General features: G+C 41.1%; 1 protein-coding gene across 2 annotated transcripts in view; it reads right to left on the bottom strand.

Annotated features, from left to right (window-relative positions):
• SMOC2 (SPARC related modular calcium binding 2) overlaps window positions 1-13,715 on the bottom strand; it is a 308,253-nt gene that overhangs the window by 224,066 nt on the left and 70,472 nt on the right. Inside the window, exon 2 of one of the 2 annotated variants that reach the window (XM_056567010.1) lies at window positions 4,916-5,087. In XM_056567010.1, the coding sequence (XP_056422985.1) occupies window positions 4,916-5,087 (172 nt within the window). Of the gene's footprint in view, window positions 1-3,057; window positions 3,163-4,915; window positions 5,088-13,715 lie in introns of those variants that run through there. The other variant, XM_056567011.1, reaches the window with a different exon arrangement.

Raw genomic sequence — 13,715 nt, 5'->3', positions numbered from 1 at the left:
GCGCCGGATTGTTAACTTAATAAATGCGGATCGCAGCGGGTCTCTGGAGAATGACCTGCTGCGATCTGCTTCTCAGCACCTGGACTATAACTCCCATCATGGACGGAGTCTGTCCATGATGGGAGTAGTAGTCCTAAAAGTCCTGCAGCCAGTGGATGTGCAAGTGCCATCCCTCAGTGCTGTGGTACTACAACTAGTCCCATCATGGGACAGACTCTATCCCATGATGGGAGTAGTAGCCCAAGGGCAGAGGGACAGATCGAAAAGGGGGACTCACTCCTGAGACCCCCTGCGACCTTGACTGCTCCACCCCCTAGTGATGACGTCATTAGGGGGCAGAGTTACACAGTCCAGGCCTGACTCTGTTCTCATTATACATTTTGCATAAAGGGAACAGAGCCTTTCTGGCAGTGTGTTCCCAAACAGGGAGACTCCAGCTGTTGCTTAACTAGCAACAATTGGAGGCTCCCTGTTTAGAAACACACTGCATTATGTGCGCTCTCCCCGGGGGAGCACGCAAAAAATGTACTATTAACCCTCTGTGTGTCTAATATTACCCACATTGCGAGTTGCCACGGGCAGTCGCATAATGCGAATCCCGTGGAAAATCGCAATTTGCAGTTAACACGAGAATCAACACCAATATATGAAGTTACAAAAATAAAATATAAAAATTATTACAAAATTATTACAAAACATGCATGTATTTTTATAAAATATACATACATAAAAAATTATTACACAAAAAAATATTTAAAAAGAAAAAAATATATATACAATTTATGCAACAAAACATGAAAAATGTATATATGTGTGTGTACAATACTGTAAATAATCACCAAACATTCTCTATTGATTCATTAAGTCCCTAGGGGGTCAATGTGGCAAGCTTAAAAATCCAATAGGATTCACGGTTACTTCGTTTTTGATAACGGTTAGGAGTTGTTTCCGGGATAGTTTCTAAAATGATAAGATGTAAATTATTATGTCATTATTATGTACACTAGAAAAATGATGGGATACACTATGTAATAAGAAGTGGTTTTTAATATTGGATCAGTGCTTGCACATACGTGATCGCACAGTTTGAATCGTGTGACCCACGTATTGCAAATGACAGCTACAACGACTTGAGTATCACAGCTCCCCCTATGAATAATAGAAAATGTTCGGATAGTTTGAAAAGAATCAAACACAGTATTGGGTGTACCAATCATGGGACAGCATAAACATCGTACCTTATTACAGGGATAACAACCCATCATTGTTGATTTAGAAGAAATTTGGATCTCATCAATGCAATTTTTTAACCTATTCGGGGCTACTAAACTTTGCAAATTTCTTGATCGCCTAAATGTCACTCCAGGGGTCGCAGGCACAATATCATTTAAAACAGGGTCACTGCAAATAATAGGCCAATGATGCCGCAAAATACTTCAAATCTCAGTAGCTCCACAATTATAATTGGTTATGAAATTATACTTACATTTGTTTTGGTCTTTAATTTTATTTGTATTTTTTATTTTTTATTTAATCATCTTTTTTCTCCTTCTGTTGTGATTGTATTATTAATAGTTGGTATTATTTAAATCTTCATTCTCATTTTTTTTTGGAGTAACAAGGTCAGTCTGTTTGATGTTTTTTACCTTTTAATAAGCTCTACTAAGGAGGTTTCCTGGATATCCCTTGGCTGAGAAGCCGCCCCTAAGGATGGTCGCTTGATGGTAAAAGTCAGCATCTGAGGTAAAACTGTACCACAGATGCTAACAAAAGAAAAAGATGATAACATTTTAAAAAAAATTAAATAAATAGAAATAAAATGAAAGACCAAAATAAATGTAAGTATAATTTTATAACCAATCATAATTGTGGAGCTACTGAGATTTGAAGTATTTTGCGGCATAATTGGCCTATTATTTGCTGTGACCCTGTTTTAAATGATATTGTGCCTGCGACCCCTGGAGTGACGTTTAGGCGATCCAGAAATTTGCAAAGTTTAGTAGCCCCGAATAGGTTAAAAAATAGTATTGATGAGATCCAAATTTCTTCTAAATCAACAATAGTGGGTTGTTATCCCTGTAATAAGGTACGATGCTTATGCTTTCCCATGATTGGTACACCCAATACTGTGTTTGATTCTTTTCAAACTAACCGAACATTTTCTATTATTCATAGGGGGAGCTGTGATACTCAAGTCGTTGTAGCTGTTGTTTGCAATATGTGGGTCGCACGATTCAAACTGTGCGATCACGTATGTGTAAACACTGATCCAATATTAAAATCAACTTATTACATAGTGTATCCTGTCATTTTTCTAGTGTACATAATAATGACATTAATGATTTATAGACATGTGCAAAACCAAACATTTTGCACATGTCTATAGAGGTGTCAACAGAGAGCACTGTGGTCAGAAATGTTTCCAGTGTTTGTAAAAAAAAAAAAAAAAAAAAAAAAAAAAAAACAATCACCATGATTATAATTATTGTCATTTCACATTTTGAAGGGAAAGCAGCTAATATTGGTATTCAGAAATAAAACATTTTGAAAAAAGAAAAAAAAAATCAGGTTGGCAACCTAAGTCCCCGCTCAACCATTGAAACTTCTCCAAGTAGTCAGCACCTGGTGGGAAACCGGTTTTTGATAATGTCTCTTGACAAGTAGTGTCACAAAAAGCAGTGCCTCACATATACATTGTCACAACAGAGTTCTTCCTGGGCCTTAATCCTAAAACTACATCAACCAGCAGCATGGCATTCAGAGGTGCAATTTCCATCCTGCCATGTGTCCAGCTGTAGTGTGCACACTGCCACCCCTTCCAATGAAAATCCAGTCAACCATAAATACCGTATATACTTGAGTATAAGCAGAGTTTTCAGCACGATTTTTTGTGCTGAAAACATCCCCCCTCGGCTTTTACTTGAGTGAACTCTTCCCCCTCAGTGGTCTTCAACCTGCGGACCTCCAGATGTTGCAAAACTGGAGGTCCGCAGGTTGAAGACCACTGCGGCCTTCGTCATCATCCAGACCCCCTACCCCCTTTAGTTTTGTACTCACCTCCCCTTGGCGGGAAGGAAGGGTAAACTGGTCCGGGCCATCTGTGCTGCAGGGACCGTCTGGTGGGGAGGGATAGTCGTTCCGGGCTGTCCATCTTCACCGGGGGGGCCTCTTCTCCGCGCTTCGGGCCCGGAATAGTGACGTTGCCTTGACGACGACGCACAGGGACGTTGCGCATGAACGTCCCTGAGTGTCGTCGTCAAGGCAATGTTACTATTCCGGGGATGGGCCCAAAGCGCAGAGAATAGGCCCCCCCGGTGAAGATGGACAGCCCGGAACGACTATCCCTCCCCACCAGACGGTCCCTGCACAGATGGCCCGGACCAGCTCACCCTAACTTCCCACTGTCACGATGCCGGCTGGCAGGTAGTGGATCCTCTGTGCCAGAGAGGGATTGGCGTGGACCGTGCTAGTGGACCGGTTCTAAGTCACTACTGGTTTTCACCAGAGCCCGCCGCAAAGCGGGATGGTCTTGCTGCGGCGGTAGTGACCAGGTCGTATCCACTAGCAACGGCTCACCTCTCAGGCTGCTGAAGATAGGCGCGGTACAAGGGAGTAGACAGAAGCAAGGTCGGACGTAGCAGAAGGTCGGGGCAGGCAGCAAGGATCGTAGTCAGGGGCAACGGCAGGAGGTCTGGAACACAGGCTAGGAACACACAGGAAACGCTTTCACTGGCACAATGGCAACAAGATCCGGCAAGGAAGTGCAGGGGAAGTGAGGTGATATAGGGAAGTGCACAGGTGAAGACACTAATTGGAATCACTGCGCCAATCAGCGGCGCAGTGGCCCTTTAAATCGCAAAGACCCGGCGCGCGCGCGCCCTAGGGAGCGGGGCCGCGCGCGCCGGGACAGGACCGAGGGAGAGCGAGTCAGGTACGGGAGCCGGGGTGCGCATCGCGAGCGGGCGCTACCCGCATCGCGAATCGCATCCCGGCTGGAAGCGGAATCGCAGCGCCCCGGGTCAGTGGATCTGACCGGAGCGCTGCAGCGGGGAGAGTGTAGCGAGCGCTCCGGGGAGGAGCGGGGACCCGGAGCGCTCGGCGTAACACCCACCAATGGGAGGTGAGTACAAAACTAAAGGGGGTTGGGGGGGGGGTCTGGATGATGACGAAGGCCGCAGTGGTCTTCAACCTGCGGACCTCCAGATGTTTCAAAGCTACAACTCCCGACATGCTGGGAGTTGTAGTTTTGAAACATCTGGAGGTCCACAGGTTCAAGACCACTGTTGACAGGCGGTGATGATGAAGGGGGGATGATGACAGGCGGTGATGATGAAGGGGGGGTGTGGGATGATGACAGGGGGATGATGACAGGCGGTGATGATGAAGGAGAGATGATCACAGGGTAATGATGATGAGGGTGTTAATGAAGGGGGTCTGGATGATGACAGGGGGGGATGATGTATTTCCCACCCTAGGCTTATAGTCGAGTCAATAACTTTTCCAGGGTTTTTGAGGTGAAATTAGGGGCCTCGGCTTATATTCGGGTCGGCTTATACTCGAGTATATACGGTAATAACCCCTAGAGGACGCAGGACATACAGGTACTTTCTGGGTGCCTGGGACTTACGTCCTACATCCCTACGTGGTTATGAAGAGAGTGCAGGAGCTGCACTCACATGATAGACTGCAGGTCCCAGATGCAATCAATTATTACAGATAGTCACCTGCTTCTTTAACACAGTAAGAAACCAAAAGGAGGGACATGTTGTAATGAATTCTAGCAACAGCACAAAAATTCAACAGGATCCAAAATATCAATAATAATATTAATGAATAAATAAAAAATAAATAAATATATGATTAAAGTCAAGTAAAGGGCAAAATACCGCATGTTTTTTTTTAAAAGATTATTTACCTTTACAATTTCCTCTGTATGCAATCTCCAGCTGAGAATCTTTACATTTAGCACGTTGAAATTCACACCTGGAAAGGAAAGTTCTTCCATCAGAGGCACATAGAAGTTTAGAAGGAGAGCCTGCACAATCCAAATTACATTCCTTGTCTTTGTCTTGATCAACTCTTAGAAACTAAAAAAAATAAAAATAAAAAAGTCAGAGGGATTAAACCGAATGCGAATACTAAAAAAACAAGTTGCAGTCATAGATTTCATCTAATATCTTTGAGGCCATTGACTCTCTTTGCCTTTCATTCTGATAAATATACATTACTCGAAAAACAGTGTACACAATGCAGTATGACACTGTAATATTTACTACATTTACTTATGTGTACATGTGACTTTTTATTACATTATTTTTATAATGTGATGTAACAAAAAAAAGCAGCAATTACATTTTTTTTCCCACATTTAAACTGTTCACCGTAAGGGATAATTAACATTATATTTCGATAGTTTGGACATTTACACATGTGCCAAAGCCAAATACGTGTATACATTTTTTTTTTCATGCTTTTTGGGTAAAATGGGAAAAAGAGGCGATTTAAATGTTTAATGTGGGAAAGGCTTATTCACTTTTTTTTATTAAATTACATTTTTTATTTTTTTTGTCTCCATATGGTACTATTTATAGCAATCATTACATTGTTTATGTAGTGAAGTGCCTTCTAGCAGACCAGAGAAGAAGATCCCCAGTAATACTGATCAATGGTCTGCCATATGGAGGCATAAAAAGTATTTAGTGAAAAAAAAGCCCCTCCCCCAATAAAAAAGTAAATTGCCCCTTTTTCCTAATTTACCCCAAAAAGTATTAAAAAAATAATAAATAAACATATTTGATATCTGCACGTGCAAAAATGTCTGAACTATTAACCCCTTAACAATGCAGGATGTATATTTACATCCTGCACCGGCTCTCGCAATATAACACAGGGTCACGCGGTGACACCACATCATTTCTGGTCTGTCCCGGCAGCCATCAACGGCCAGGACCCGCGGCTAATACCGGACATCACCGATCGTGGTGATGCCCAGTTTTAACCCTTCAGAAGCGGCGATCAAAGTTGATCGCTATGTCTGAACCGATAGTGAAACCCTCCTGGCAGCTCAGTGGTGCTGTTTGGGACCGCCGCTGTGAAATCGTGGAATCCTGAACAGCTTGCAGGCCGCAAGAAGGATCCCTACCTGCCTCCTCGCTGTCCAATCGCTGAATGACTGCTCCGAGCTTGAGATCCAGGCCGGAGCAGTCGAGCAGCGATAGCACTGATCAATGCCATGCTATTGCATGGCAATGATCAGTGTAGGAAAAAGGGGTACTCCCGTGGAATTTTTTTTCTTTTTTTTTAATCAACTGGTGCCAGAAAGTTAAACAGATTTGTAAATTACTTCTACTAAAAAATATTAATCCTTCCAGGACATATTAGCTGCTGAATACTACAGAGGAAATTATTTTCTTTTTGGAACACAGTGCTCTCTGCTGACATCATGAGCACAGAGCTCTCTGCTGACATCTCTGTCCATTTTAGGAACTGTCCAGAGCAGCATATGTTTGCTATGGGGATTTTCTCCTGCTCTGGAAAGTTCTTAAAATGGACAGAGATGTCAGCAGAGAGCACTGTGCTCATGATTCAGCAGAGAGCTCTGTGTTCCAGAAAGAAAATAATTTCTTCTGTAGTATTCCGCAGCTAATAAGTACTGGACGGATTAAGATTTTTCACCCTTTCATAAATGGGATTTAAAGGGGAATTTTTTTTTTTTTTTAAATCAACTGGTGCCAGAAAATTAAACAGATTTGTAAATTACCTCTATTAAAAAATATTTACCCTTACCCTTTTTTGTCTTGTCCACAGTGCTCTCTGCTGACACCTGATGCTGTATCAGGAACTGTCCAGAGCAGGAGAAAATCCCCATTGCAAACCTATGCTGCTCTGGACAGTTCCTGACATGGACAGAGGTGTCAACAGAGAGTACTTTGGACCAGACAAAAAAGAAATTCAAAAAGAAAAAGATTTCCTCTGTAGCATACAGCTGCTAAAAAGTACTGGATGGGTAAAGATTTTTTAATGGAAGTAATTTACAAATCTGCCTAACTTTCTGGCATCAGTTTATTTAAAAAAAAAAGTTTTTCACCGGAGTACTCCTTTCACCCCTTCCCTAATAAACTTCTGAATTCCCCCCCCCCCCTTTTCCCATTAAAAGAAAAAAAACTATGTAAATAAAAAGAAATATAAACAACTGTGGTATCGCCGCGTGCGTAAATGTCCAAACTATAAAGTGTATCATTAATTAAACCGCACGGTCAATGGCATACATGAAAAAAAAAACTCCAAAGTCCAAAATAGCGCATTTTTGGTCACTTTTTATACCATAAAAAAATGAGTCAAAAAGTCCAATCAAAACAAAAATGGTACTGATAAAAACTTCAGATCATCAAAAAAGGAGCCCTCATACATCCCCATATGCGAAAAAATTAAAAAGTTATACGGGTCCCAAGAGGACATTTTTAAAAATATTAATTTTCGTGCATGTAGTTATGTAGTTATGATTTTTTCCAGAAAACAAAATCAAACCTATATAAGTAGGGTATCATTTTAATCATATGGACCTACAAAATAAAGAGAAGGTGTCATTTTTACTGAAAAATGCACTAAGTAGAAACGGAAGCACCCAAAAGTTACAAAATGGCGTTTTTTTTTTCAATTTTGTCGCACAATGATAATTTTTTTTGTTTCGCTGTAGATTGTAGATTTTTTGGGTAAAATGACTGATGTAAATATGCAAAAAAGCCATCATATGGATTTTTGGGTGGAAAATTGAAGGGGTTATGATTTTTAAAAGGTAATGAGGAAAAAACTAAAATGCAAAAACTGAAAAACGCTGAGTCCTTAAGGGGTTAAAATATAATGTTAATGATCCCCTATGGTGAAATATTTGGCAAAACGTTAAAAAAAGAGTTTAAAACTGCTGCTTTTTTGTCACATCACATACCAAAACATTTTTATAAAAAGCAATTAAAAAGTCAAATATACGCAAAATGGTACCAATAATACAGATTACAGCGCAAACGGAAAAAAAAGAACCTTATGCAGCCCACTATACGGAAAAAGGAGAGGGAAAATGAGGGGGGGAAAAGGGGTCAGAATAGGGCAATTTTAACCTGTTAAGGATGAAGGGCGTACAAGTATGCCCTTGTGTCCTGGTACTTAAAGGGGTATTCTGGCGCTAAACATCTTTTCCCCTATCAAAAGAATAGGGGATAAGATGTTAGATCGCGGGGATCCCGTCGCTGGGGACTGCCGCAATCTCTCCTGCAGCACCCCTGTTTTTCAGCTGCACAGTGTGAGGATCGCTTTGTGGCTGATGACGGGCGGTGCAGGGGACGGAGTATCGTGACATCACGCCCCACCCCCTCAATGCAAGTCTATGGGAAGGGCAAGTCACGATACTCCATCCCCTGCACCGCCCGTCATCAGCCACAGAGTGATCCTCACTCTGTGCAGCTGAAAAACAGGGGTGCTGCAGGAGAGATCACGGGGTCCCCAGCGGCAGGATCCCCAGAGTACCCCTTTAAGGACCCATACCTGTATGTCCTGAAGTGTCTTTGAACAGTGAATGTTGGCTACAGAACAGTGAATGTTGGCTACTATCAGAAGCCGGACACTCACTGCTAATGACAGGCAGCAGTGATCCCGCCGCTGCCAGTCATTAACCCTTTAGATGCTGTGATCAATGCCGATCACGGGGTCTAAAATGAAAGTGAAAGAACTTTGGTAACTCAGAGGGGCTCACAGAACCCCTGCAACGTGATCGCAGGGGTTCCGTGAGTTAAAATGGCGGAGAAGGGTCCCCTTACCTGCCTCCTTCCGCCGATGTAACTGATATACCTGGCTTAGCCAGGCTTGATCAGTGGATAACCGATCACACTGTAGAATGCTGTGCCATAGGCATAACATTATACAGTAAATGCAATATAATGATTGAATATCAAAGTACCCTTTGGGGACTTAAAAACTAAAACATTTTCTTCTTTTACACTTTTTTTTTTATTATATAAAACCCCCTCCCCTAATATAAAATGAAATTACCCTTATTTTTTAATTGTACAAAAAAAAAAAAAACATGATGAGATACGCCGAGTGTTTCATCACCGTCCCGCAGAAAGCCAAAGAAGACATGGACCGGAGAACGGGACACCGATATTGGCGCAGCGGGGAACGTAGATAGGGGAGTTAAAGTTTGTTTTGTTCCACTTTGCAGCCTGGCACAGAGGGTTAATTAAAAAAAGCACCATAGTACCCAATTAAGGCCAAAATGGGCCATGTCCTTAAAGGGTTGAAGAGTTAAAAATCTATTAATTATATTGACAAACAGAATTAAAATTTTTTTTTTACTTTTACATAAAGTGTACAGCATGAAACCGAAACCCTCCCCAAATAAGCAAATTTGCCCCACAAAAATAAAAAAAAATTGGTTTTGCTATACATTTTATGGTAAAATTAGTGATGTCACTACAACGACTGATTAGTCACATAAAAAAACAAGTCATCAAATGAAAAACTAAAATTCAAAAATAAAACTGGCTCAGTCCTTAAGACCAAACTGGGCAGTGTCCTTAGGGACTATTTTCACTTTAATTTTCGTTTTAGCATTTTCGCTTTTTCCTCCTTCCCTTCTAAAAATCATAACGCTTCCAATTTTGCACCTACAGACCCATATAAGTGCTTGTTTTTTGCTTCTCCAATTGTACTTTGCAATTACATCACTTATTTTAGAATATAACCTGCGGCAAAACCAAAAAAAAAATTATTTGTTGGGTGAAATAAAAAAAAAGCAATTTTGTAAAGTTTGGGGGCTCCCATTTCTACACAGTGCAATATTTGGTAAAAATGACACATTATCTTTATTTTGTAGGTCCATATGGTTACAAGGATACCCAATTTATATAGGTTTTATTTTGTTTTAATACTTAAAAAAAAATTATAAACTACATGCACCAAAATTAGTATGTTTAAAATTGTCATCTTATGACCCCTATACCTTTTTTATTTTTCCGTGTACAGGGTGGTAAGAGGGCACATTTTTTGTTTTGATGGGACTTTTTGATCACTTTTTATTAATATTTTTATGGTATATGAAGTGACCAAAAATGCACAATTTTGGACTTTGGTATCTTTTTACGTGTACGCCATCGACCGTGCGGTTTAGCTAACCTAATATTTTAATAGTTCGGACATTTACGCATGTGGCGGTACCACATATCAGGGGTGTGGAAATTTAATTTAAAAAACTACTTGTCCACGGGACTAAAACAAAGCAAAATCTACGTGTCCCTCATGGCGATGCACTTGTCTGGGCCAATTTTCACTTTTAGACTCTTGTTTTATCCTCCACACCCTATAATAGCCATAACTACCTAAGTGAAATTGAAATAGTGAAAGATAATTTAGCTAATTTGGTGGTTTTCTTTTCTACGCCATTTACCTTGTGGTTGAGCTAACATGTTGTTTTGATACTTTTGGCCAGCCTGATTACAGCAATACCAGATTTGTATAGTTTCCGTCATGTTTTAATAATTAAAAAAAACAATTCTAACCTTTTTAGAATTTTTTTTAATTGCCACTTTTTGACCCCTGTAGCTTTCATTTTTTTTATTTTTTTCGCATACCAGGCTGTATGAGGGCAAATTTTTTTGTGCCATAATCTGTTTTTGTATCGGTAGCATTTTGGTATTTGGACTTTTTAATCGCTTTTTAACTTTTTTTCTGGGATATTATTAAAAATGCAATTCTGTGGTTTGGTATTTTCTTTAACATTTACGTCATTTGACGTATGGGATACATAATGTTATATTTTAATAGTTCGCACAATTACGCACGTAGCGATACTAAATATGTTTATTTTTTATTATGTTCACATGTTTTTATATAGGAAAAGGGGGTGATTTGAACTTTTAACATGGAAGGGGTTAATGTGTGTCTTTTAAACTTTTATTAAAACTTTTTTTTAACACTTTATTAGACTTTTAGGAGGAATCATTAGACTCCTCAAACAGATCAATAGAGTTCAATTGAACTCCATTGATCTCTGTGCTCTGCACTCCATTGATAGAGCCTAGTCCAGCCAGGCTCTATGAATGACAGATCCACGGACAGCAGGGAACAGAGGTAAGCGCTCTAAGTGATCCACCCCACTAGCCCACCAGGGAGCATTCACATATCCCTTTAGACGCTGCTGCCAGCTTTGACAGCGGCAATCTAAAGGGTTAATAGCCAGCCGCGGCAATCGCCACATGCTGGCTATTAGCGGCGCCCCTCGGCTACTGAAATCAGTTGGGGGCTGCAGAGCACAAGTCAGGAGCCCGCTCCATACAGACTGCTGAGCGCCTCTGCGCTTGTCGGGTCCGACCCTGCTTGCCCAAAGCCGGGCTAAGGGCCGGAAAAATTCACCTGCCCGGTGCCCGGAACTGCATGTCCGGGCGTCAGGCGATAGGAATTGCACATCCCTGCATATGATAATTTTTATTCTTTATTTCATTATTTTATAAAAAAAATAAAAAAAAGGAAAAAGGTGGGTGATTTAAACTTTTAATAGGGAAGGGGTTAATGAACTTTTATTTTAAAACAAAATTACCCTTTTTACCCTTTAAAACATGCAATCTTCTGATTGCAAAACACTGATCAGTGTAACCGCAGGCATGGAGAATAGATCGCCGATCGGTCAACGGAGAGGCAGGTGAGGACAACACCACCCCCCAGCCATCTAGGTACATTCCATTTGTAAAATATGCTGAATGTTCTTTATATTAGTGGAAAGTCTGACCCTAACCTTAGTTCTATACTTTGGCCATCTTTGTGATACAATACATGCATAATTATGCCACATAGTGCCCAAATGCTGCTATGATGTTGTTATACATAAATATGCCAAAATAACTGTTCCCTGTGTTGAAATAACAGCACTATAAAATGTTGTAAGTTCTTGTGAGCAGGGCTCTCCCGCCTCTTGTTTATAGAAGTGTATAATTTTGTCATGTCTAATTTTTCTTTGTATACAGTGCCTTGCATAAGTATTCAACTTACCCACCCCTACCCTCCTTGGACTTTTCTATATTTTGTCATGATATAACCACAGATACAAATTTATTTTATTGCAATGGATCAACACAAAATATTCCATAATTTGAAAGTAGGGGGAAAAGCACATGGATTTCAAAATTATGTACAAAAAAACAAATCTGAAAAGTGCTTATGTATTCAGCCCCTTTACAATGAAACAACCTTCTAAACAGCCCCTAACAACCTTCTTGTGCAACCAATTGCCTTTACTAGACTGCAATTTAATCTCAGCACAAATACACCTGTTATGTGAAGGCTTCAGAGTTTGTTAGAGAGCATTACTGAACAACAGCAGCATGAGGGGCAAAGAGCTCACCAAACAGGTCAGGGATAACGTGGATGAGAAGCACCAAGCAGGCTTGGGTTATAAAAAAAAATAATTATTCCAAGCTTTGAATATCTCACAGATCACAGCAATGTAAAATAAGGTGCTCTAGTCAGATACTGTCCTCTATTGCACACACACACACACACACACATATATTATACATTGTTAGTATTGATTTTTGTGCTTTAGGTATTCCCAAAGCATTCTCTAGGTATTCTATTGAGGCGTGTTATAGTTTTGCCCACATTTTATGTTTATATGTTATTTATTGGGCACTGTGCAATTTACCTAAGTAGATCCTAGTTTTTACCATATTTATTATCACCATAGTGCTAGCTGCCATTTGGGTGTTGTGCAATACAGTACTATATTCTTTACTTCTTGACATGATGAATTCCTTATGAATTATACTATGATTTATTGAACTATTTATCCCCTCATGATTTCCATTGTGTTCTTAATTTGTCTTGTGTATACATGTTTTTAGGGGTAAAATGTCCTACAATGGCCCAGTAAAAGCCTAGACCTGAATCCAATTGAGAATCTATGGCAAGACTTGAAAACTGCTATTCACAGAAGGTCCCTATCCTATTTGACTGAGCTTCTGCTTTTTTGGCAAGAAGAAAGTACAAACATTTTAATTTCTATCTATGTAAAGCTGATAGAGACATAACACAAAAAGACTTACCGTATTTATCGGGGTATACCACGCACCGGCCTATAACACGCACCCTCATTATACCAAGGATATTTGGGTTAAAAAAAAGTTTTTTACCCAAATATCCTTGGTAAAATGAGGGTGCGTGGGTGTGCGTGTGTATACCCCGATACACTGTTTCTTACCCCGCAGAAGCCCCGAGGAAAGGCAGGGGGAGAGAGGCCATCGCTGCCCGCTTCTCTCCCCCTGCCTTTCCTGGGGTCTAGAGCCCTGCTACCGCCGCTTCTCTCCCCCTGGCTATCGTTGCCGCTGCCCCTTCTCTCCCCCTGTCTATCGGTGTCGCTGTCCCATTGCCGGCGCCGACAGACAGGGGGAGAGAAGGGGCAGCGGCGCCCATTGCCGGCGCTGCTGCCCCGTTGCCTCCCCCATCCCAGGTTGTATAATTACCTGTTGCCGGGGTCGGGTACGCGCTGCTTCAGGCCTCCGGTGTGCGTCCCCTGCGTTGTTGCTATGCGCTGCATTGGGCAGCGAAATGACGAGTGACTTCACTCATCACTGCATCTCGCAGCACATAGCAACGACGCAGGGGACGCACACCGGAGGCCTGAAGCAGCGCGGACCCGACCCCGGCAACAGGTAATTATACAACCGAGGATG

The sequence above is a fragment of the Hyla sarda genome, chromosome 3 (genome assembly GCF_029499605.1).
Source record: "Hyla sarda isolate aHylSar1 chromosome 3, aHylSar1.hap1, whole genome shotgun sequence".
Lineage (NCBI taxonomy): Eukaryota > Metazoa > Chordata > Amphibia > Anura > Hylidae > Hyla > Hyla sarda.
The sequence above is the reverse complement of the archived record's forward strand: the minus strand, read 5'-3'. Positions and strand labels throughout refer to the sequence as shown.